The sequence below is a fragment of the Thamnophis sirtalis genome, unplaced genomic scaffold (genome assembly GCF_051295495.1).
Source record: "Thamnophis sirtalis isolate CommonGarterSnake01/CBP01778 unplaced genomic scaffold, rThaSir2_p1.2 scaffold_7, whole genome shotgun sequence".
Lineage (NCBI taxonomy): Eukaryota > Metazoa > Chordata > Lepidosauria > Squamata > Natricidae > Thamnophis > Thamnophis sirtalis.
This window is the reverse complement of record NW_028261387.1, coordinates 39,522,439-39,545,295: the sequence shown is the minus strand read 5'-3', so window position 1 is coordinate 39,545,295 and position 22,857 is coordinate 39,522,439. Positions and strand designations below refer to the sequence as shown.

Below are 22,857 nucleotides of genomic sequence, written 5' to 3'. Positions count from 1 at the left end.
CTTATTAGCAAAGATCAGGCACTGCTGAAAACAAAGAACAACAAAATAAATTTTCTTACTCCACAGAATGGAATGGAGATAAACATTAACAAGTAGCCGATATCTTGAACAGAGATAAGTGAATGTTATTAGAATAAGAAGTCCAGTAACTTAAAAAAAAAACAGATCTCTGAATCCAAAAGGATGACTTAGAAAGCTGCTCTTTTGTGATGGCATTTTAAAAAGATTCCACCTATCCCCCATATAGCAAGATCCCCTCTAGCATCTACTCCACTCTCCAGTAAAACCAGTAATCCTCCAAGAAATTACACTATTCAACAAAAATATCTTCCCCTGGTTTCACCTCCTTTCTATACGTACTATGCAATAATGGGACAAATGGATTGTTGTTGTTTTTCTGCTTGGCAGCTGCATACATATATGTTTTTGATCAGTGATTCTCAAGCTGGGTAACTTGAAGATGGGTAGACTTCAACTCCCAGCATTCCTCCAGCCAGCCTATGCTGACTGGGGAATGCTGGGAGTTGACGTTAACCCATCTTCAAGTTGCCCAGCTTGAGAAACACTGATTTAGACCCCTCACATGTCTGTGAAACTGAAAGTAGTTGGCCTTGAGTAACGAAGATTGGTAACAGTGTTCATGGATTTGTTTTGCTTGTAGAGTTCTAGTGAAGCATTTCCATGCATATTTTAGCTTTATTTTATTTTTTAAAGAGCATCAATAAAAATAGACATCTTGATGTTGGGATATTCTAGAGGCCTCAGATTGGAGCCTGAGGAACCAAATGCACACATGGGTTATCAGCTCTTGTTGTAGAGGCATATATTCCCTCATATACTCACCCGTGCAATCATTCCATTCTCAATTATTGGGACGCCTGATTTGTAGCATATTTTGTTGAGATCCCATGATCTAAGAGTAAGAGCAGAAATAGCAAACATCAGGAAATCTGGAGTTCTGGGAGAGACTTGTCCTAACTAATGCAAGATTTATATGAAGATATTTAAATGAGACTTCAATATATTTCAAGACAATAAATTTCTGAACATCAGATCTTGGACAGAGGGCCATGATTTGTATGCCCTATTTATGATTTTGTGGTAGCATATAGTTAGTAAGTGACTACAACAGAATACTAAAGTAACTAGATCTTGGTTTAATCCAATGATAGGTAATTCTGCAGACCAAGATTGCTTATGGCTCCATTACCACAGAGAATGCAGTCCAGAGAGCGATGGAAAAGCCAAACTACTTTCCCAGTTGCCATTAGCAGGTAGAAATCTGCAATTATTGCCATCCGCCAATTGATTTGCTACTAAGGGATGATAACAGATATTCTGATTGTCTTGCTGGTAAGTTAATTAGCAAGTCAGCTAATCAGCAGGCAATAAAACAGTTGATTCTATATCTAGTAGAATGCTGGAAAAAGGAGGAAAATCTCATGGCTTCTTTTTTCCCTGCAACTCAAAATTAGCAGGAGGAAACCAGGCATCTCCAGCAGAATTGCTAAGAGGAAAGGGATGGTGCTACCCAAACAAACAGTAAAACTGTTGATTTCCTGCGATGGAAAACCAGAAATCTGCAAGTACTATTACAGAGGAGAGGGGCTTCTAATCTAATGAATGAGTGAAAATACTCCAACAGATCTTATTATTAGTGTAATACAGTTGCTCCATGTCAGACTTACTTTCCAAATAGTAAGACTTGCACTTTACTAGCAGCCAAAGCAGCTTCAAGATGCATTTCCAAGGCATCTGGAGTTAGGATGTTTTCTCCTTCCTGTTTGGGAGTTTGTATTAGCATCTGGGATGTGTAGAGAGATTCTTCACCAAGCTTTTCTCTTGTGTATCGGAGCTCTTGGCTGACACGACTGCCCTCTGGAGAGGGAGAGGGAGAAAAAAGAATGTAATTAATATACCTTTCTCTTATCTCTGCCACTGTTAAATCAGCTTTCACATTATCATCAATCAAGATATTAAAATTGGGGATATGTTCATATCAAATGCAATTCAGTTGAAGTTTTACATACTACTTCTTAATTTTAAAAGTAATCCTCAGCATGTAACTATTTGGTTTGTGACCTTCTGAAGCTAACATAGCCCTGAAAAGGTGACTTATGACTGGCCTTTGCACTTATGACTGTAGCAGGTTCCCCACAGTCATATGATCAAAATTTGGTGCTTTGCAACCAGCATGTATTTACCATGGTTGCAGCATCCCAGTGTCATGTGATCACCAGTGACCTTCCCAGCTGGCTTCTAACAAGCAATGTCAATGGGAGAAGCCGGATTCATTTAAAGATATGATTTACTTAAAAACTGCAGTGACTCACTTAACAACCATGACAAAAAAGTTTGTAAAATTGGGCACAATTCACTGTCTTGCCTAACAGTGGAAATTCTGCTTGTGATTGTGGTAATAAATCAAAGACTACCTGTATTTCTTACAGATTCAAGATGAATAGTTCAGTAATGCATTTTTCTCATGCTCAGACTTAAAATGCAGATTCAACATTCTAATATATGTCATTGTAAAAGACTTGAGCCAGCTACAGAAAGCATCTGCACCAAGATAGCATGTTGTATCCCCACAATGCAGGGGTGGGATTCAGCTGGTTCAGACCGGTTCTGGCGAACTGGTAGTTCCGGCAATCAGTTGGCCCCATCCATCCACCCCTGCGCTAGTTTGTCCTATATTTCCTTTGTTGGAATTCCTGCCAATAGGCGCAGCAGAGCAGATTGCCGCACCTCAGCTGTTTTACTCACTGGGGCTGCAGTAGAAGGTAAGTTTTAGAACTGTTTTCAAACCCACTGTGCGCACGCGGAGTACAGGTGTGCACGATCAGCAAACTGGTTGTTACACCGATTGAATCCCACCACTATCACAATGTCATTCTTATTGGATATCCTAGCTGATTACTAGGATCACTAATCTCAGCCCGCTGAACTGCCAAGTAGATTCTATAGTGCTATAAATGGAGCCAGACAGAAATAAATGTTAGTTCTGTTGAATCCTGAAAGATATAAGAGATGTGCTGAATTCTAATTCTTCTTTGAAAGAAATGGACAAGGAAGAAAAATAAATACACCAGTTCCAGGGTAGGAGGCTGCAAGAATGGAAACAGATGGATCAAGCAGATCCAAAACTGGATCTAGCTGATTACTAGAATCACTAATCTCAGCCTGCTGAATTGCCAAGTAGATTCCACAGTTTTACCAATGAATTCTAAATCCTTCTAGGCAGTTTTACAACTTTCATAAAAAGTTATCTTGGTTGTTTTCCCCTCCTTACATAAGCAAAGTTTATCAACTAACTATCTGAAATGCTTCAGATCAGTTTAAATCAATTTCATAATCTCTCTTAAAAGAAATCCTGCAGATAAGCAAAATGTTTTCCCTAAAATTTTCCCATATTACACTTTTACCAGTCTTTGGGCTCAAGCTAGCTGTCTCTCATCTCTCCAACTCAAAGGCTGGTCATTGCAACCTACATCCATGATTGCCCCATTTGGGAAAGACTTGGGTTTTAACTAGAATTTATATAAAGAAAATCTGATCTGATAGTCGGCTGCTTTGGTGTAATGACAACAACACAGATTTATGTACTTTCAAAAACAGACAAACACATAACATGTACTGAAAATGAGGAGAAAACAATTGTTTTTCCTCTTTTTTTTTTTTTTTTTTTACAAAATATAAGGATATGTTCATTAATATAGGAATTGCTATAGCTCAGATGGAGCTACTGATTGACTGAAAATCTTTACACTTGCCTGTTGGCCAGCTGGAAAGATTCACTGTGTTCCTTGCCTGATTGTAACATTTTGAAGTCAGCAGGAATAACACAAACTGCACAAATGACTTCAGAATGCTTTGAGAACTTGGAGAGTTGAAGCAGTAACATTAAAAAGTGCTATAAATGGAGCTAGACAGAAACAAATGTTAGTTCTGTTGAATCCTGAAAGATATGTGCTCAATTCTCATTCTTCTTTGAAAGCAATGGATGAGGAAGAAAAATAAATACACCAGCTCCAGGGCAGGAGGCTGCAAGAATGGAAACAGATGGATCAAGCAGATCCAAAACTGGTTCTGATTCCCTCCTGCCCTGAAATGGGACCTTCTGTTGGCTACCACCACTCCAGCTTTTCATCTGCCAAAGAACAGCAGATACTTACATTATGATGGAGTTGCCTCAGTGATGCTTTATCTGTGAAGACTCAGTAACTCACAGTCCTAATGTTTTCCAGCTATCCAAATTAAAGGATTGGAATTACTTTTAACTGCAATTAATTAAAACTGCATAAAACACACAAATTAAGATATGCATAATACTAAATAGCACCCAGCCTTTTACATTTCTAAATTTGACAAATGTAGTTTCAATAGTTATTAACTGCTTCTTTCCTTTCCAATTAGTTTTCCACTAAAATTCACCTGCCAAATTGACTTCCTGCATTGTGGAGCATCTTCCTTCTAACGAAAACTTTGGACAAAAGCATAATAACGAAGTAGCAATTTCTGTGGGCTGGACCTAGGAATGGGTAAGAATATAGTGACCAGATTTTAAAACTGGTTAAGTGGGACACAATTGACGGGGGGGGGAAGAACGGTGTGTTCTTGATTAAAAATTTTGCCGCCCGGTGCTGCGGCTGAGGTGAAGCTGCCAAAGCTCCCGCTGGCGACCCTGCCCATGGCAGCGGCGGTGCCGCCCCCCTTCCCCTCCGCTCGGAGCACCTGAGCTGGGCACCGTATTACCCCTGCCGCCACCTCCTCCTCCTCCGCCGTGCTTTTGAGAAACCATGGGGTCTTTTTTTTCCTGCTCCTGCCCCCTCCACCGCCTTCCTACTGGCTCCTGCGGCCTCATGGCTCCTCAAAAGCACGGCGGAGGAGGAGGGAGCAGGGGTAATGCGGTGCCCAGCTGAGATGCTCCGAGTGAAGGGGGAGGCGCCGCTGTCACAGGCGGGGGTGCCGGCAGGAGCTTGGCAGCTTCACCTCAGCCGCAGCACTGGATGGCAAAAGTTTTAATCAATAATACCACCCCCCCATTCCATTCCCAGGCAGAAGAAAGAGACTCCGGGGAGGAGAGCTTGGCCAGTCATTGGAAGGCATTTGAGAAGGAGAAAAGCAGGCAAGGAAACTCCTCAAGAAGTTCCAGAAGCAGCTGCTTCTCCTCTGGGCTGGAGGGAGGGGAGGAGAAGGAAGGAAGGAAGGGAAGGTAGATAGGGAAGGAAAGAAGGAGGAAAGCAGGGAGGGGAGGAGGGAGGAGAAGGAAGGAAGGAAGGAAGGAGAGAAGGAGGAAGGGAGGGAGAAAAGGAAGGAAGAAAGGAAGGAAAGACGGGAGGGAAGGAAAGAGGGGAGGGAGGCAAAAGGGAGGAAGGGGAAAGGGAGGAAGGGAAGAGAAGGGCACCTTTTATTGTCCTCATCTTGTAAAAGCCCCGCAGGCTGTGACCCCGGGCTCAGCTCCTTCCCCGGGCACGGCCCACCTGCTCTGCCGGCCCCACTTCCTTCCGAAGCAAAGCTCCTGGGCGCCGGCTGCCTCTTTGTCGGAAGGCAAGGCAGAGCCGCTCCGATTGAAGCCGTTTGAAGCAGGGCAGCGGGGAGCAGGGCGGCCATGCTGCCCGGGGAAGCCAGCGGGCTGGTTGCAATTGCCATGGCGGGCTGCAACACCCTACCTTCCGCGGGGACCTCCACTTCAGGTGTGTACGTGCAAAGCGTGGGGCCGAGCTGGGAGGGGCGTCGCACTGGGGCCGAGAGCACTCAGCCGCCGCCGCCCCCATCTGCGTCCCCCTCCAGGGATGGAGCAGCCGCAGCCTGGCCGCTGCAGGTGAAACAGCTGGGAGCGTTTGGAAAAGCTGGATGCGCCCCTGGGTAAAAACCCTCATTGCAAGTATTGCAAAGCCCATCTAAAAATTGGGACTTTTTAAAAAAGCCGCGGGATGCGGGACAAATTGTTCAAAAGCGTGACTGTCCCGCCAAAAGCGGGACGTCTGGTCACCTTAGATAAGAAGCACTTGCCACTTATAGATCTTCCACAATAGATTTCAGATTTAGTGGTTGTGATGTTTTGTGTTGTGTTTTAAATAAAAGCATAAAAGTGTGGTAAGACAAGTAGACAGTAAAAAGGATGAATGTGATGGAGAGTTCCATCAAGTTCCATTACCAAAGTAACAAAAATAAAAACATTGCTTGAGTCAAAAACACCTCAGATAGACCCTCCTTCCAGCACACAAAATCAAAAAGAAGAAAGAGGGGAAGCACAATCAGACTTGCACAATTATATTACTATAGACAATATAAATAAAGAGTTCCATGGACTCTATTTCTTAATCTCATTTACCTTGTAGAGTAGCAAGAAATAGTACTAATGCTGAACACAATGTAGTCATTAATTTTGTGACATAGAAAATTGACTATTGTACATTGTACTAGTGTTTCAGAATTCACAGAAATGATATAAGAAATAAGAGTATTTATACTGTAAAGTGCAATACTTCTTTGTACCAAGAGAGGTACCTTGGAACTGTAGGAAACTTTAAAGGTGACCTACAAGATGACTCCTTTTTTTGTCCATCAACTTCACAACTAAGTAGCCTCCGAGATGTTCTTATGTCAAGGTACCTAAAAGTTAGTATAGGCAGCCCATTTCGGACACCTGCCTAGGTACCCAAAACTGTGCCATTCCAATATTTTATTTATTTAAAAATAGACAGCTTTCAATGATGCATCTTTGCTCTCTCAGAAATAACTGTGAGAGCAGAAGTTAAACAGCTCTAGGTTGTAATTTTAAAACACTTCCCCTCCCAAACTGTCTGAAATTGTGCTGCCAATCCCACTTTGCCACCAGATTTGAAGAGTTGTAGAGGTTAAGATTTTTTTTAAAGATGAAAGTGGAAGTGACTTGCCTCCCAAAACTTCCTGCTTTCTTTCCCATTCTTAATACTCCTGACAATACATCCCACACATTCCAGAAGGGTGATAGCATCCCTTATAGTTTTCCAGCTAATTAGGACAATGAGTTATAGCCCAAGACTTGAGAAGTTGCAACCCTCCATTGCTCTCTCTGTAGTCAATCCTCTGGCTCCCTGGGCCTTAACATTCTTTTAAATACCTTCTTGAGATTTGTAGCTGGTGATTTCAGCTACGTGTCCTTGGGCAATTCATTCCCCTTTGACTCTGCCTCTACTCATATCGATCACTTACTGGGGAACAGAGCAATACCACTTCTGTTGCCTACCAATATCAACATTGCTGGCCCTCTTCTAGATATTTCCATAACAATGTTGATTTCTCCAATGAAGTAAGTAACACATGTACAACCAGGTACTTCATCTCAAGACAAACATCATGACTCAGTATAGAACCAACACTGCTCTCCTTACCCCACCGCTAGGGTCAATATTTGCTGCATTGCATCTTAATGAGGGGGTGGGGAGAGAGGATGTCTGCTAAAACATCTTGCCAATTTATCATAGAAACTCATGAATATCACAGGTGATTCTAGAACACATTTTGGAAGCATGGTGAATTCAGGCTGAGAAATGTCCAAGTCACTGGTCTTATTGTCATCCTGCACAAACTGAGAGTGCACCTGGCACAGGCATGTATCCTCCGTGGCTGCATGATACTTGGTGTAAAAATGAAAATGGACAGGTAAAGCAGTCTTTCAGGACTATTCAACTGACTGTTGCATCCTCTCATTAAAATGCAGCTCCCTCATATTCTTCCCAGAATCCCTATTTTGAAGATATTATTTTAAGCTGCTACTTATAGTTATAAAACTATATTTCTTCACTTTGCTATAAAATCAGTTACTTTAGGCTACAAGCAATGTTATATTCCTTTTGTAAATCCACTTTATTTTAAAGGGACTGACCTCCAATTCAAAGCACCTCCACAAAAATGATACAATTTCTATGTTTTTTGGAGAATAGTCCTACTGTTAAACCAATCCCAAACCATTTAAATCTATAAAACAAGTATGTTTTGACCAACTTGTGCCATATTGTAAGGGCATAATTTCTATTTTATTTTATGTAGACAAACAGAGCTCAAGGCACAGAATTTCCAAGGCTGAATTCTACTCTGAATCATATTGTCCCATTTTCATGTGCTCTGTTTTCTAGACTGTTAGAAAACACAACACACATAGTTAAAATGCTACAAAATCTGTTAACAGAATGTCACTGATAAAGCAATTTTCTAATTTATTCAAAAAGATGAGTAATAGAGAAATATTATGCATCTCCACTAGCTACAATTGTTAGGGTTCATTACTGAGTATGAAAACCATATTGTGAAAAAATCAAAATAGAAATTACGATGCAAGTGTCCCTTGTGGTAGAGCTGTGGTCACAGCAAAAGTCTTAAATCTTCCACTAGAAAGTCCTTACTAATAATCAAGTTGCTACCTAAATATCTATATCATTTACAGGATAGATTTTTGACCACTCAAGTTTTAATTATCAGGGCATTTAACTTTGGCATAACTTTTAAAAACATTTTTAGACTTAACTGAAAATGAGGACATTAACAAAAACCATAATTTGATAATTAATTTGGGCTAATGTTGATCTAATGTTAAGAGGATTCTTTAACAAGGATTATTATCTTCCAATAAGGATCGCCTATGTTTTTATGATAATTTCATTGCTGAAGAGCTACTATTTTCTGACTTTTCAATTCTAATACTGAAGTTTGCATTAGCTGAATTCTCTCAAAAAAAAACCTCCTAGGATGCCAGTAAGGGAGGAGGCCATGCCAAGGAACATAGGGAGGGGACAGACACACTACATCCTTCTGAGCTGGAGGGGAAGCATCAGGCTCAGAATCCAAACCATTCCAGGCTGTTTGGGAGGCAAAACACCAGGAGTCATGCTGTGCTATGCTGATCTTGACTAGGCCACCCAAGAGAAAAACCACACATGCAAAACCAGAATCTGAGGAAGGGTGGAGAATATGTTCAGTCCAAACTTTAAAGCCGCAGGCAAAGATGGATCCCAAAATTTAAAAAGTCCATCTTGATGGGCTTTAAGTATAGAGTCTCATTAACAACTGCCTGGATATGGTTTTATGTTGTATAATGGCCAGGGCAAAAATAAGCATGGAGAGAGATTGGCATGCACACAAATCCCTCCCTTTGGCACAAAAATCTGGCTTAACTTTGCCCTTCTCATTATCTGCACTGCAGAAAAACTCCTGAACTGAACTAGCCTTGTTTGTGCTCTGTCTTAGGTGAGTAATGGTGGTTTAAGAGACACAGGGGCATTTGTTTCTTCATTACATCCTTTGTAGTAGAAAATGTAGAGTATCTGCAAACATTATGAAGAGGAAAAAGAGGGAAGCTCTTCTTATAATTAAACTTAATTTGGAAGAGGAGTATCTGAAGCTTCAAAGTGGATTGAGGAAGCCTCAAATTCCAACACCTTAATTAACCAGGGAGCAGCATGAAAAGACAAGGCAAACAGAGAAGCTGCCAAGTATGCTTATATGGGGCACTCTCCTCTCTGACAGAAAGGGAGTTAAACTAGGAACTGTCAGTCATTATACAACCCCCCCCCTTCCACATCTGCTCCTGTTCACCTCCCCTAATGCTGAGAGAATTACTTTGTTTGATGCAAAATTGGGCGAGGAGTTTCTAAGATCCAATGAGGTAGCAACAGTGAGCATGTTAATGAGAAGCCCTATGGAAATTCTTTTTTATTCCAATTAACAAAGGAAGCCCTCTCCTTTTTCATGCAAAAGATTCTCTTCCCTCATGATCAAACCTCAATTGTATTTCTGCTGATTATTAGATTGGATTATCTCTCATTCCTCTTCCATACATTGCACGCATACACACAGAAGAGATACCATAACTCATTCCCACAGCCTCTCAAAACTTTAGTTTCCTCATACAAAAGAAGCAGGGACGCACAAATATTACGCCTGTAAACGACAGACATCCTGGATCCCAACTGTGCATTACATCCCACAGGATTTGTACCTAGATAATTTACTTTTACAGACTTAGTAAAGAATCTGTTTTGAAATCTTGCTTGCTATCTATAAGCCTACAGAGTACAATATTGTTAGATCATACATTATTTTTTTATCCTTGAAAAACCACAGCAAGCCAAACTCTGTTGAGAAATGGACAATTGTATACCTGAGTTGTAGATGAGTTCAATTACCTGTTGTTGACAAAAGCAGTGTTTCAGTTAACACTATCTTTCTCCTATCTTTCCTCTTGGATATAGCATAGCCACTTCTCTGGCAGTGAAACTTCACAATTATCCCTATAATTATAGGTTCTTGAATAAATTGCTGGACACCTCCTCTTTCCTGGTGGGCCACCCAAATGAGTCCCCCTAATAGGCCCTCCTGTTTTGTTTCCAAACCACTTATAAGAGTCCAAGTTAAAGAAGATATGTTAGGGTTTTATAGTTATTGGTCCGCCTGGCAAGGGAAACTAAAGAGAAGTACAGGGAATACTGTAGCCTTACAAACATTTTTTGCTATTGAGTACTAAAACAAGGAGTCTTAGAGCCCAGGATCAAATGAAGTAATTAGAAGAGTATCTCTGTTACTCTTTTACAAGCAAGCAGAGACATTCAGATAGACATTTGGCAATTAAATTGATTGCTTTGTTGAAGTTTGTTTTAATTAGGGCTGCTGTTATTTCCTTTTGATTGAATTGTTTTATTTTTCAGTTGTAATTCTGTTTATTTGCATTTTATTAGTGCTAAGCCTCCATGAGCACATTTTTGGCATACAGACAAAATATAAATGTTATATCTAAACAATGAATATAATCAATTGGCAACTCTTCTCCAAGAACACATGTGAAATATTTGTGTATAAGTATAATGACCATATCTAGATTCCAAAACTCCAGATTACAATTACATAGCAGCAAAGATATAAGAAAATCTGCTGGTATATAATAGCTATTGGATTTTTAGTGCCCAAATATGGAAGACCTAGTGTAATTTACAGTAATTTAGAACTACAGCAGAGGCCCAAGATTTAAATCCTTTTCCATAACATAGTCCTCATCTAGATATTTATTCATACAGTTGTACCTTGGTACTCAATTGCTTTAAAACTCATTGAATTTGGAACTCAATGCATTTTGATGTGAAAATTTTGTCTGGTAATCATAGTTTGCTTGATACTCAATGCGTAAGCTAGAATATTGTTCCACACAACCTAGTTTTTGGTTAAATTATCAGAGCTCTCTTAGCTCCTGCTCCACTTTTCCTGTGTACCAGCAGGCAGGAAGGAGATGCACCATAAGAAAATGCAGGACAGTTGAGTTCCTGGAGAAATGAACTCTTGCAAGTCACTTTGGGTTCTGATCTTTAGATGGTATGAACAAACTAATGTTCTACTCAAAGACACAGAAAATGTTTTATTTTCCATTTGTGGATTGTTGGGGAGCCCAGAAGTGGTGAGGGGAAATCTCATGCTTACAAATATGTACTAACCCAGAAAAAATATGTTTAGAATGTCCCAAAGACTAACATTTTAATCTAGAAAGAAAAGCTATTACTAAAAACGAAGGTGGGACTGTTAACATGTGATAAGCACTAATATATGCTTATGGTTCCCAGGCAACAGATTTGGAAGATAGGACACGTATCTTAATCTTTTCAAATATTGTAATTTTAGCATTGGAAAAATTGCTGCATTTCCTGAGAAAGGAAAAAAATCAGCAGCACATCTTCTAATTTAAAAGTGCAAGGAAACTCAATGGGGAAGCTGGCAGGAAGTCAGAAGTCACTCCCACTGCTTTTTTGCCCACCCAAGGTCATTTATTTCTCTGTTTAGGTAAGGAAATGTCTCTGAAACAATAACCCAATGGGTACAGGATGTCTAATATACCACTAAAACTCTTGTAGTTATGCTGTTTAACTGGGCAAAACAGTGCATCATAGAGAAACAATTTTTGAACCAAGGGCTAACTTACAAAATCTGTCCAAAATGCACTATTTATAAAATACAAATAAGGCTTGTTCATTTAAATAACGTGTGACATTTTCTGTGTTTAAATAACTTTAACTGCTTAATATGCCATGAATATACAGTATATGTAGAACAGTTGAAAAATCTTATATTACTATTACTATATTATTACTGGATTATCCCCCCCCATCTTTAATGTGTCTTATTTCTTTTTAAAGTTTTATAAAAATATTTTAAAATTCATATATTGCTTAGAAAGTTTCTAAATTTGGTTCCTAAGATACTGTAGAAGTTGATACAGAGTCATTCCTAAATCTGGTAGAAAGCACTACCTGTTGGAATAAGAAATTGAGCAAATAAAAGCTTCAAGATATGATCCAAAGCACTAAACTGCCCTCAATGAGACTGCATTTTTAAGCTAACCTGAAAGCATTATTAATTCCCAAGTGTGAAATCTGTGATATTCTCAGCCCTGAAGAAGACACTCTTATAATGACAGTCTGGTAAATTGCATGAAGCAAGAATAATTTACTTCTAATATCTATAAAATAGGTTGACTTGGTTTATATTATATAAAATTAGGGTATATTCTACAAGATGAAAACTGAAATATTTGCTGAGAACTACTAGCAAATCATTCCTAGGGAAGCCAGCATTCTCACTTATACAAAGCATTCAAGGATTTCTCTGAGAGAGTAGAGAATGTAGACAAAATCCTTATTTTGCTCATCCAATTGCTTTGGGCATTAATATGAGAATGTTGTCCTTTAGACTCACAAAATCTTACAGAAAAAGTAATTGGTATGATTAAATTTTAATTTTCCATTATTTGTACAATCATTTAGCTTGATTGCAAAACGAAGATGTAACATGGATAAATACAAGCAATAGATAACCAGGAATACACATCCACAACATAGTACAATCCCCTTTGTTTCTGATCCCATTTTCCAGCTACTTCATTTCAGAGCTACCTGGTTGACTCCCAGACCTGAGCCACAAAACAGTAGTAACAGTAGTTACTTGAGATATGAGCTTCTTGGATTACTGTAAATGAAGTGGAATGTCATAATTTTATATTGAAAAGCCTGGCAATTCCCCACAACATCTGAACATACTGTGTCTTAGGCAATCATCTCATGCTGGTACTACAGTATATCACTATTGTGATGATCATATATTCCTGCTGCTTCAGCAGCAGAATACAAGATTACTACAAGTTTTGTATAAAGGCAGTCTCAATAATCAAAATGAAGATATTGGAACCTAAAGTTCCTATTTGTGGCAACTGATTTGATTACATTTGCTCTGCTTTTCCTCCTGCACATATTTGTATCCTGAAAATATGCTACTTATTCATGATATTTGTAATTTGCCTTTCAAAATTTTATGAACTGTTAAACACTAAAAGTGGTATATTGTATACGGTATACTATATTCCACAATTTTCCAGTTCAGTAAATAATACTAATTTAAAGGAAATAGTATTATATTAATATATAGCAATGTGGAAAATATGTTTCTTATCTGGATCTTAGGGATGTTCAGAGCTGTTTTGAGTCAATAGAATACATTCATATTTATCCTTCTATAATGCCACATTTTCAAATGAATAAGCCCAATTCCGGGCCTTAGTCTAAAAGTTGAAGATAATTCTTACTGCTTTGTGCTCAAGTTCCAGCTGGGATCTTTCAGTTCACAGCATTTGCCAGAAGAAAGGCTTCAGTGATCAGATCCCAGCAGCTGAGTGAACTCATTGAGTTGGGAGGAACAATTTTCAAAGCTAGCATGTCTGGAATAGATAGAAAGAAACACTCTGAACTGTTCTTGAAGTGAGTAGTGCTTGAACTAACACAAGTTTGAGGAAGTTTAGCTGAGAAAAAAAAAGATCTTGTTCACATGTTGTACTAAGCCCTGGGTTATTAAAACCATGTTTTTTTTTAATAAGTCACAAGTGGTTGGATTAACGCATCTTAAGCCAAAACTAAACAAATTACATTATAGTTTAGTAAAATGTGTGAATTAAATCACATTCAAAATAGACAGATTTAACCAACAAAGTGTGTTAATATGATAAAAAAACTGAACATATTTAGATAATATTCAGTTTAAATTATCATTCCAAAACGCATGGGCTATTTTTCCAGATTTGGATAAAGCATTCCTGTAAGTAATAAAAAACAAAAGCTCTTAATGCTCTCAACTATAGTGCTGTCTCAACTGGGGAAGTGAATGTACCTTGTTAACATGATTCAATTCCTACACAGTGGTCTATTATCTGGAGATGGGATTTGATATGCTTTGTAGTATTTTAACATCTATTGAGGCTTTGGAGATATGCCATACAGCAGGGGTCAAACTCACTGCCTGTTGGGTCGGATGTGTAATGTGCTGGCCATGGCCGTGCCTGGTTTAGCGAAGGGGGGGAAATCGTGATACGTCACATGCAATGTTCCCTCTAATTTTTTTTCAGTGTGAGCGGAAAAGTATAGTGTTTGAGCGGCACATTTTCATGCCTGAGCACCTGAATTTTTTTCACAGATGTCACCTAAGACAACAACGAAATCAGTATTATTTGAAACTCAAAGTTATGTTTATTCAAGGTACCCGCTTAATTAAAAGTGTTATATAATATCAGTATCACTTAACAACGGTCCTGCTTAGCAACCAAAATGTTGGCTCAGAAACTCTGGCATTGAAGCGTGCAAGTCTTAAAGCTGTCAAGTTACAAGACCCTCGCACCCCTAACCCTTTAGGAAAAAAACCCCAGGGGTCTTCAAACCTGACAGCTTTAAGCCTTGTGGACTTCAACTCCCAGAATTCCTCCTCCAGTCATGTTGCAGCAACGTCATCTGCGTGGATCTGCTCCATCTTCGGTTTTTTCACAGGAGGCAGGGCTGCTGCTGAAGATGCCAACGAGCTCCCGCCACCACTAGAATATGCATTTGTTTAGCATGACATAGAATAGTCTTTCAACCAGAAGTATGGAATAAAAGAGAGACTGATAAATATTAAAAAAAATAAAACCAAAAAGCAGCTATTTATTTGAGTTCTAGATAAACATTTAGTTCAGAAGAGATTAGAATAGAACAGAGAAAGAATAGAATATAGAGAATACAATAGAAATAGAATTGGAAGGGACCTTGGAGGTCTTCTAGTCCAACTCCCTGCTTAGGCAGGAAACCCTACACCACTTAAGACAAATGGCTATCCCACATCTTCTTAAAGACTTCCAGTGTTGGGGCATTCACAACTTCTGGAGGCAAGCTGTTCCGTTAATTGTTTTAACTGTTAGGAATTTTCTCCTTAGTTCTAAGTTTCTTCTCTCCTTGATTAGTTTCCACCCATTGCTTCTTGTCCTGCCCTCAGGTGCTTTGGAGAATAGCTTGACTCCCTCTTTTTTTGTGGCAACCCCTGAGATATTGGAAGACTGCTATCATGTCTCCCCAATTCCTTCTTTTCATTATACCCAGTTCTTGCAACCATTCTTCATATGTTTTAGCCTCCAGTCCCCTAATCGTAGAATAGAATGACAGAAGGGACCTTGGAGGTCTTCTAGTCCAACCCCCTGCCTAGGCAGGAAACCCTACACTACTTAAGACAAACGGTTATCCAAAATCTTCTTTAAAACTTCCAGTGTTGGAGCATTCCCAACTTCTGGAGGCAAGTTGGTCCATTGGTTAATTGTTCTCACTGTCAGGAAATTTATCCTTAGTTCTAGGTTGCTTCTCTCCTTGATTAGTTTCCATCCATTGCTTCTTGTCCAGCCTTCAGGTGCCTTGGAGAATAGTTTGACTCCCTCTTCTTTGGAGCAACCCTGGGCCCTGAGATATTGGAAGACTGCTATCATGTCTCCCCTAGTCCTTCTTTTCATCAAACTGGACATACCCAGTTCCTACAACCGTTCTTTATATGTCAATATCATTTAGACAAAGTTGATCCCCTTATTCTCCACTCCAGAACCTTGGAGTTTGAAGTTCTTTGGTTCTCTTCTCCCACCCTCTGTGTTCCCACGAGGGGATTAGCATCATAGCTCAACTGCCCCCCTCCCACCCATAAAGACCAGGAGAGCATCGCTGCGCATAGCCAAATGCTACCATAGCAACTATGGCGTTGTCTGATGTCTTTCTTGCACGCTAAGATGGACTGACGGGGTGAAGCATAGCTTGCATTGTCCCTAGTGCGGATTCTTTTCCCAGCCTTGGTCACTTTACGAGGGGTGGACTTCAGTTCCCAGAATTCTTCAGCCAGGGAAATTCTGGGAGCTGAAGTCCTCCGTCCCTCCCTTATTCCTGTTTCCTTTTCCTTCATTATATTCAACTGTTTCAATATTAAGTGTAATTCTTCCTTCCTAACATTTTTCCATTTTTTCCCTTATATTCTTTTCCATTTCAACATTGTCTTTGTTCCTTCCATTCTTTCTTCCTTCTTTCAATCCTTCCAATATTTTTTCCTTCATTCCCTTGTCTGTTTCAATATTAAGTACATTTCTTCCTTTCTTCCTATACTTTTTTCCATTTTCTTCCTTATATTCTTTTCCATTTCAACATTGTCTTCCTTTTTTCCTTCCTTCCTTCCTATACGTCTTTCCATTTTCTTCCTTATATTATCTTTTCTGTTTCAACAGTCTTTGTTTCTTTCTTTCTTCCTTCCTTCCCTTCCTATACTTCTTCTTTCATTCATTATATTTTCTTTTCCATTTCAATATTAAGTGTAATTCTTTGTTCCTCCTTCCTTCTTTCAATCCTTCCAATACTTTTTCCTTCATTCTCTTTTCCTTCAATATTAAGTGCAATTCCTTCCTTCCTTCCTTCCTTCCTAAGTTATTTCCATTTTCTTCCTTATATAATATTTTCTGTTTCAACATAAAGTGCCTTCCTTCCTTCCCTCCCTCCCATCCCTTTCTTTATGTTTTCTTCATGCTTTCTTTTCTTTTTCCTCTGCTCTTTTTAAATCCCCCCCCCCTTCTTCTCCTCCTCTACATTTAGGTTGGATTAGTTTGTACAACGGTCATCAAACTTCTGAAGTAAAAATAAATAAATAAATCATATTTAAGAAGAAGAAGAAAAAGGAAGACGTTTTTAGTTAAGTCAAACGTTTTAATAAAAGTTTCATCTTTTAAGATTTGTCCAACACATCCAATTGTAACCTTAACAGTAAAGAATATCACCCCAGCTGCTAAAGGTTCAACCAGTCTGAGAACCATTGAAAAGACAACAGTGCAAAATCCAAAAGACACAACTTCCTCACCGCCATTGCTTTGGTACCAAATCTTTGAGGAAGGGGCTCCAGAAAGAAGGAGGAGGAGGAGGAGGAGGAGGGAACCAAAGAGAGGCTTTTACCGAGTCTGCGCCCCACAGCCAGGACCGTCCTGGCGCCTCCAGCCGTGTTTCTTCCCCGCAAAGCCCTTCGGGCAACCCGAGAGTTCCTTTTGGCGCCAGAAGGGCTTTGCAGGAAGAAACGCCGCGTTTCTTCCTGCAAAGCCCTTCTGGCGTCAAGCGGAACTCTCGGGTTGCCCGAAGGGCTTTGCGGGGAAGAAACGCGGCTGGAGGCGCCAGGACGGTCCTGGCTGTGGGGCGCAGACTCGGTAAAAGCCTCTCTTTGGTTCCCTCCTCCTCCCCCTCGTTCCACAGCCTGTGTGACGCTGCCGCCAGGCTGAGAGCTGCCGCTGAAACAAGTTTGGGGAGGTCCTTTGCAGGCAGCCAGTTCTAGCTGCCTGCAAAGGACTTCCCCACGTTTGCTTTGAAAGAAACCTCTGCGTGGGAGTTAGAAACCTCTGCACGGGGGTTTCTTGCCATGTGCGCGGCCGCGCGGCCGCGCACCTTAGAGGGAACAGTGGTCACATGATGCCGCAAGTTTGACACCCCTGCCATAGAGTTGAATTTGTGATGAAACTGAATTCTGATAAAATGGATTCTTAGGTTGAGATGTTATTGAGTTTGTGAGCTAGACAATTTGCCAGTTTTAGATTAAACAGGTTCACAATTTGATATCTTTGTCCATAAAGTCTCAGATAGCCTCAGTGACTAAAAAGTATCTCCGGCTTTGAGTGAAACAGCAGAACATCTGTTCCTTAACAGAAAATCTTTAACCCTGTTCACTGATGCTCAATATATTAGTTTGTTGTCATGTGCTCAACCAGGAAGTACCTCAATATCAGTTTAGAAGATTCAGCTAGTACAGTGCACAGCAAGTAGAATGCTTAATAGAACATCAATGAACGCATTGATCCAATGCCAGGAATTGCATATAGACTTCCTCTTTACTATCCATTACAGGGTTTTCTTACTGAATTACAAAAGTCTAAATGGGTTAGAACAAGAATATCTTTTTTAAAAACCCATTACATTTACAGTGGTACCTTGGTACTCATCATTAATTGGTTCTGAGAGCTGTGATGACTATTAAAAATGATGAGTACCAAACAAATTTTCCCCATAAGGAATAATGTAGTGAATCACGGCAGCCAGCATCAAAAAATTCTAGTTTGTGCATTGAATACCAAACAATGAGTACCAGGACAACATTTTCATGTCAAAATCCATTGAGTATTCAATTCAATGAGTTTCAAAGTCACTGAGTACTAAGAAACCACTGTAAAACATATTCAAAATAAGAAGATTGCATTTATGAAGTCCCAGTAAGCATTTTGACAACTATTAAGATTATGTAATTTAGAATTGCTTTATGGAATGCGCTGGAGGAGAATTGCTTAGCGGTGATCATTATCCCATGGCTGTGAATATGGTACACATCATTTTTATTAATGGTTAATGCAACTGTTTAATCAACTGACTCTATATCCTAGTTTCACATGGCACAGTACACTGAACTACTAATTGACTACAAAAGCTAGGTTTAATTGTTTGCCTAGTAGCACCTAATTGATATTGATTGATTAAAAAAATTATGGATGGTCAGACTTGCTTAGTACTTAGATTGAGGACCACTGGGAATCCCAGCGTTGCTTGGAAAATCACTTCTATAAAACTGCCAAGAAAATTATACATAAATCTATGCATGCACAAATATTTTTGCTTAGACACACTCCATGAATAAATAGATGTTCCAGAGAAGTGGGAGAAACCAGCTACATTTTAAAGCATTTGATGTACTTTTCAGTGAAAAGTCAGGATTTTCTCAAGGCAACTAAAACTTTATGGAAAAATATAGCGCTCCTAATACTGGCATCATTCAGTTTACAGAGCTTAAAACAAAAGGTGTACTAAAGAGAAAAGCATTTCTACTTTAAATTCTTAATTCTGCTAAAGCAATACTGTCCAATTATATTCAGCAACAGAATGGGAAAGATTCAGTCACAAAATATTTGGAGTTACCAGTTGCCAGTTGCCTAAAATGCCTATATTCTGTGAGATTGCCTATATTTGTATGTACATTATATTTGTATGAATCTTGAGGAAACTACTCCTTTTGTCCAGAATCGTCTAGAGCACCGATCCCTACTGCCGCTTGTTGAAATTTCCCTATTTAAAGGAAAATATATCCAGATGAAGCTTTCAGAAGACATTGATTTAGTGGAAAAGAAATCAAAAATTTTCCTTGGACACAAAACCTTTTAGCATTCTAGGTATTGCAGCCATCAAACATAACACAAACCATAAACAACCACAAAATTAAAGCACTTGTAAAGCGCATCTAATTCCATTTGATTGATAAGTGGTATTAACTCAAGCATACCATATCTCCATAAAAGTCAGAGAAAATCCTTATAATTTTATAGAAATAGATTTGTTCTAGCTAAATCTCTACGAACTGTCACTTGATTGATTAAAATTATCATTTCTATCATAGTGCTAGCCTAAGGTGACCAGATTTTCAGATTGGTAAAGAGGGACACCTTTGACCGGAGGGGGGGGGGGGCTTGATTAAAAATGTTATACAGAGCAACAAAATTTTTCATACAATGCAAAAATAGTATTGTACTTTTTTTTTATTTCAACATAACTACAATTTACAAATATAAATTGTAAATGTTGTCAAACATCAAAATTTTGATCACATGACCATGAGGATGCTGCAACAGTTGCTAAGTGTGAAAATGGTCGCTAAGTGTGAAAAATGGTCATCAGTCACTTTTTTCAATGCCATTGTAACTTTGGTCACTATACCAACCACCTTTCTTGCCACAGTTCTTAAGTGAATGACTGCAGCTGGTATTTTGTATTTTGGATAGAATCTTTTTTAAATAGTCTAAGACAATTTAAAAAAAGAATCCACACAGAATAAATTGAAGTAAAACATTTCAAACTATTCCACACAGAATAAATTGAAGTAAAATTATTTTTAAAAATTCTATGCACAATATATTTCAAAGTATTGTGCATAGAATTTTTAAAAATGGTTTCACTTCAATTTATTTTGGATAGAATCTTTTTTTAAATAGTCTAAGACAATTTAAAAAAAGAATCCACACAGAATAAAACTATTTTTAAAAATCCTATGCACAATAAATAAAATATTATTTTTAAATACATTAAAAAATAAAAGAAAAAAACCCAGCTCACTTACCAGCAGGCACAAGTGAGCACTCCAGGTCAATCCAGAATGATATAGATGTTAATACAAAGAACTGAGCAAATTAAAATGGTGAAATTAGTTCCAGGGAAATATTTTTCAAAGAAACTTTGCCACCATTTTTTCCACACAAGCAGACTTCCAACCTCCGTGCCCCTCCCCTCCGGAAAATCCAGGAAGAAACAGTCCTTACTTCTCTAGCCAAGTATTCCCTGGAGCTCTAGGGTGCTGGGTCATTTTTTCTTATAAAAGTAGGTAAAAGGGCGGGGGTGGTGGTGTCCGTTTTCTTGCTTTAACGTTTTATTTTCAATGAAAGTACTGAGACAGAGAGAGGGATTAGACAGGGTGTCTTTTGTCTTGCCCTGGTTAGGATTTCTTAAGCAAATCCACTGGGCTTTCAACATGAAGCCAGAAAATCGGGACTTTTAAAAACGTCCCGGGACACGGGACAAATTGTTAGAAATCGTGACTGTCCCGCTGAAATCGGGACGTCTGGTCACCTTATTCTAAGACATGATCTTTATGGGACGGTCTCTCTCCAAGGACATCTGCCTGTTCTACTACATGCTCCTATCACATGCACATGTTCCTAGCCCACTCCTAAAATGATGCCATCTTATGGGACCTAGGAAACATGGCTTTTCCATGGCAATCCTTGGTCTATGAATAAGGTGACCAGATGTCCCGATTTTGGCGGGACAGTCATGATTTTCTACAATTTGTCCCGGGTCCCGCATCATTATCAAAATGTCCCGATTTTTCATTTTTAATTTTGGCGCCTTCTCGCTCCCTCACTCGCTCCCCCATTTTTGCCGCGTTGCAGCTCACTCTCTCTCTCCCCCGCCCATTCGCACCAAGGCAGCCCAGCCTGCCGCTCACTGATTGGCTGGAGTCCAGACTCCAGCCAATCAGTGAGCGGGCTGGGGGCAGAAAAGTTTAAGTTTAAAAGTTTCATGCTGCTCAAGTCTTCCATTTCGCCTTCGCCTTCTGCTGTTTCAGGTAAGCAACTCCGACAGTGGGACTCAGGAGGCTTCGGGTGGGCGGCGGCAGCCTAGCCTTTGCAAGGGAAGGCCTTCACTTGCGAAGGCCTTCCCTAGCAAGGCCGCAGGCTGGCAGTAGCTGCTGCGGCCTAGCCTTCCCAAGGGAAGGCCTTCCCTAGCCTAGCAAGGCTGCGGGCTGGCTGGCAGTAGCTGCCGCGGCCTAGCCTTCCCCCCCGCCCCCTTCTCCACACCTGCTTAGTGACCCTAGCCTTGTTGTCCCTCCACAGTCCAGTCCAGTGTCTTACCTGTTCCTACAGCTGCTGCCTCTCTGCCTGCCTGCTCCTTGTTGCTTCCATCCATTGCTGCGAGATCTATCATATCGGAGTTCTGCTGATTAAAAAAATAAAAGAAAAAAACCCAGCTCACTCACCAACAAGCAGAATCAGAAGAACTCCGATGCGATGGATCCTCGCATCATGGATTGAAGCAACAGGGAGCAGGCAGGCAGAGAGGCAGCAGGAACAGGTAAGACACTGGACTGTGGAGGGACTACAAGGCTAGGGTCACTAAGCAGGTGTAGAGATGGGGGCAGGGGGGAAAGCTAGGCTTGCCTGCTCCCTGTTGCTTCCATCCATGCTGCGAGGATTCATCGCATCGGAGTTCTGCTAATTCTGCCTGCTGGTGAGTGAGCCGGGTTTTTTTCTTTTATTTTTTTAATGTATTTCAAAATAATATTTTATTTATTGTGCATAGGATTTTTTTAAATAGTTTTATTTTGTGTGGATTCTTTTTTTAAATTGTCTTAGACTATTTAAAAAAAGATTCTATCCAAAATAAATTGAAGTGAAACCATTTTTAAAAATTCTACACTCAATACTTTGAAATGTATTGTGCATAGAATTTTTTAAAATAGTTTTACTTCAATTTATTCTCTGTGGAATAGTTTGAAATGTTTTACTTCAATTTATTCTGTGTGGATTCTTTTTTTAAATTGTCTTAGACTATTTAAAAAAATATTCTATCCAAAATACAAAATACCAGCTGCAGTTATTCACTTAAGAACTGTGGCAAGAAAGGTGGTATAATGGGCTTAGTGACCAAAGTTACAATGGCATTGAAAAAAGTGACTGATGACCATTTCCCACACTTAGCGACCATTTTCACACTTAGCGACCATTGCAGTATCCTCATGGTCACCCGATTAAAATTTTGATGTTTGGCAACAGATTCATATTGATGATGTTTTCAGTGTCCTTGGGTCATATAATCACCTTTTGACAAAGTCAAATGGGAAAACCAGATTTACTTATGTTACTAACTTATCAGCTGCAGTTATTCACTTAAGAACTGTGGCAAGAAAGGTGGTATAATGGGCTTAGTGACCAAAGTTACAATGGCA

The 22,857-nt window shown here is 39.6% G+C and overlaps 1 protein-coding gene across 1 annotated transcript in view; it reads right to left on the bottom strand.

Annotated features, from left to right (window-relative positions):
• The window catches only part of PTCH2 (patched 2), a 76,828-nt gene that overhangs the window by 38,298 nt on the left and 15,673 nt on the right, over positions 1–22,857 (bottom strand). Inside the window, exons 3-4 of the mRNA XM_087719760.1 lie at positions 1,689–1,878; positions 844–913 (exon numbers count right to left, since the gene is read on the bottom strand). Of these exons, the coding sequence (XP_087575886.1) occupies positions 844–913; positions 1,689–1,878 (260 nt within the window). The remainder of the gene's footprint in view (positions 1–843; positions 914–1,688; positions 1,879–22,857) is intronic.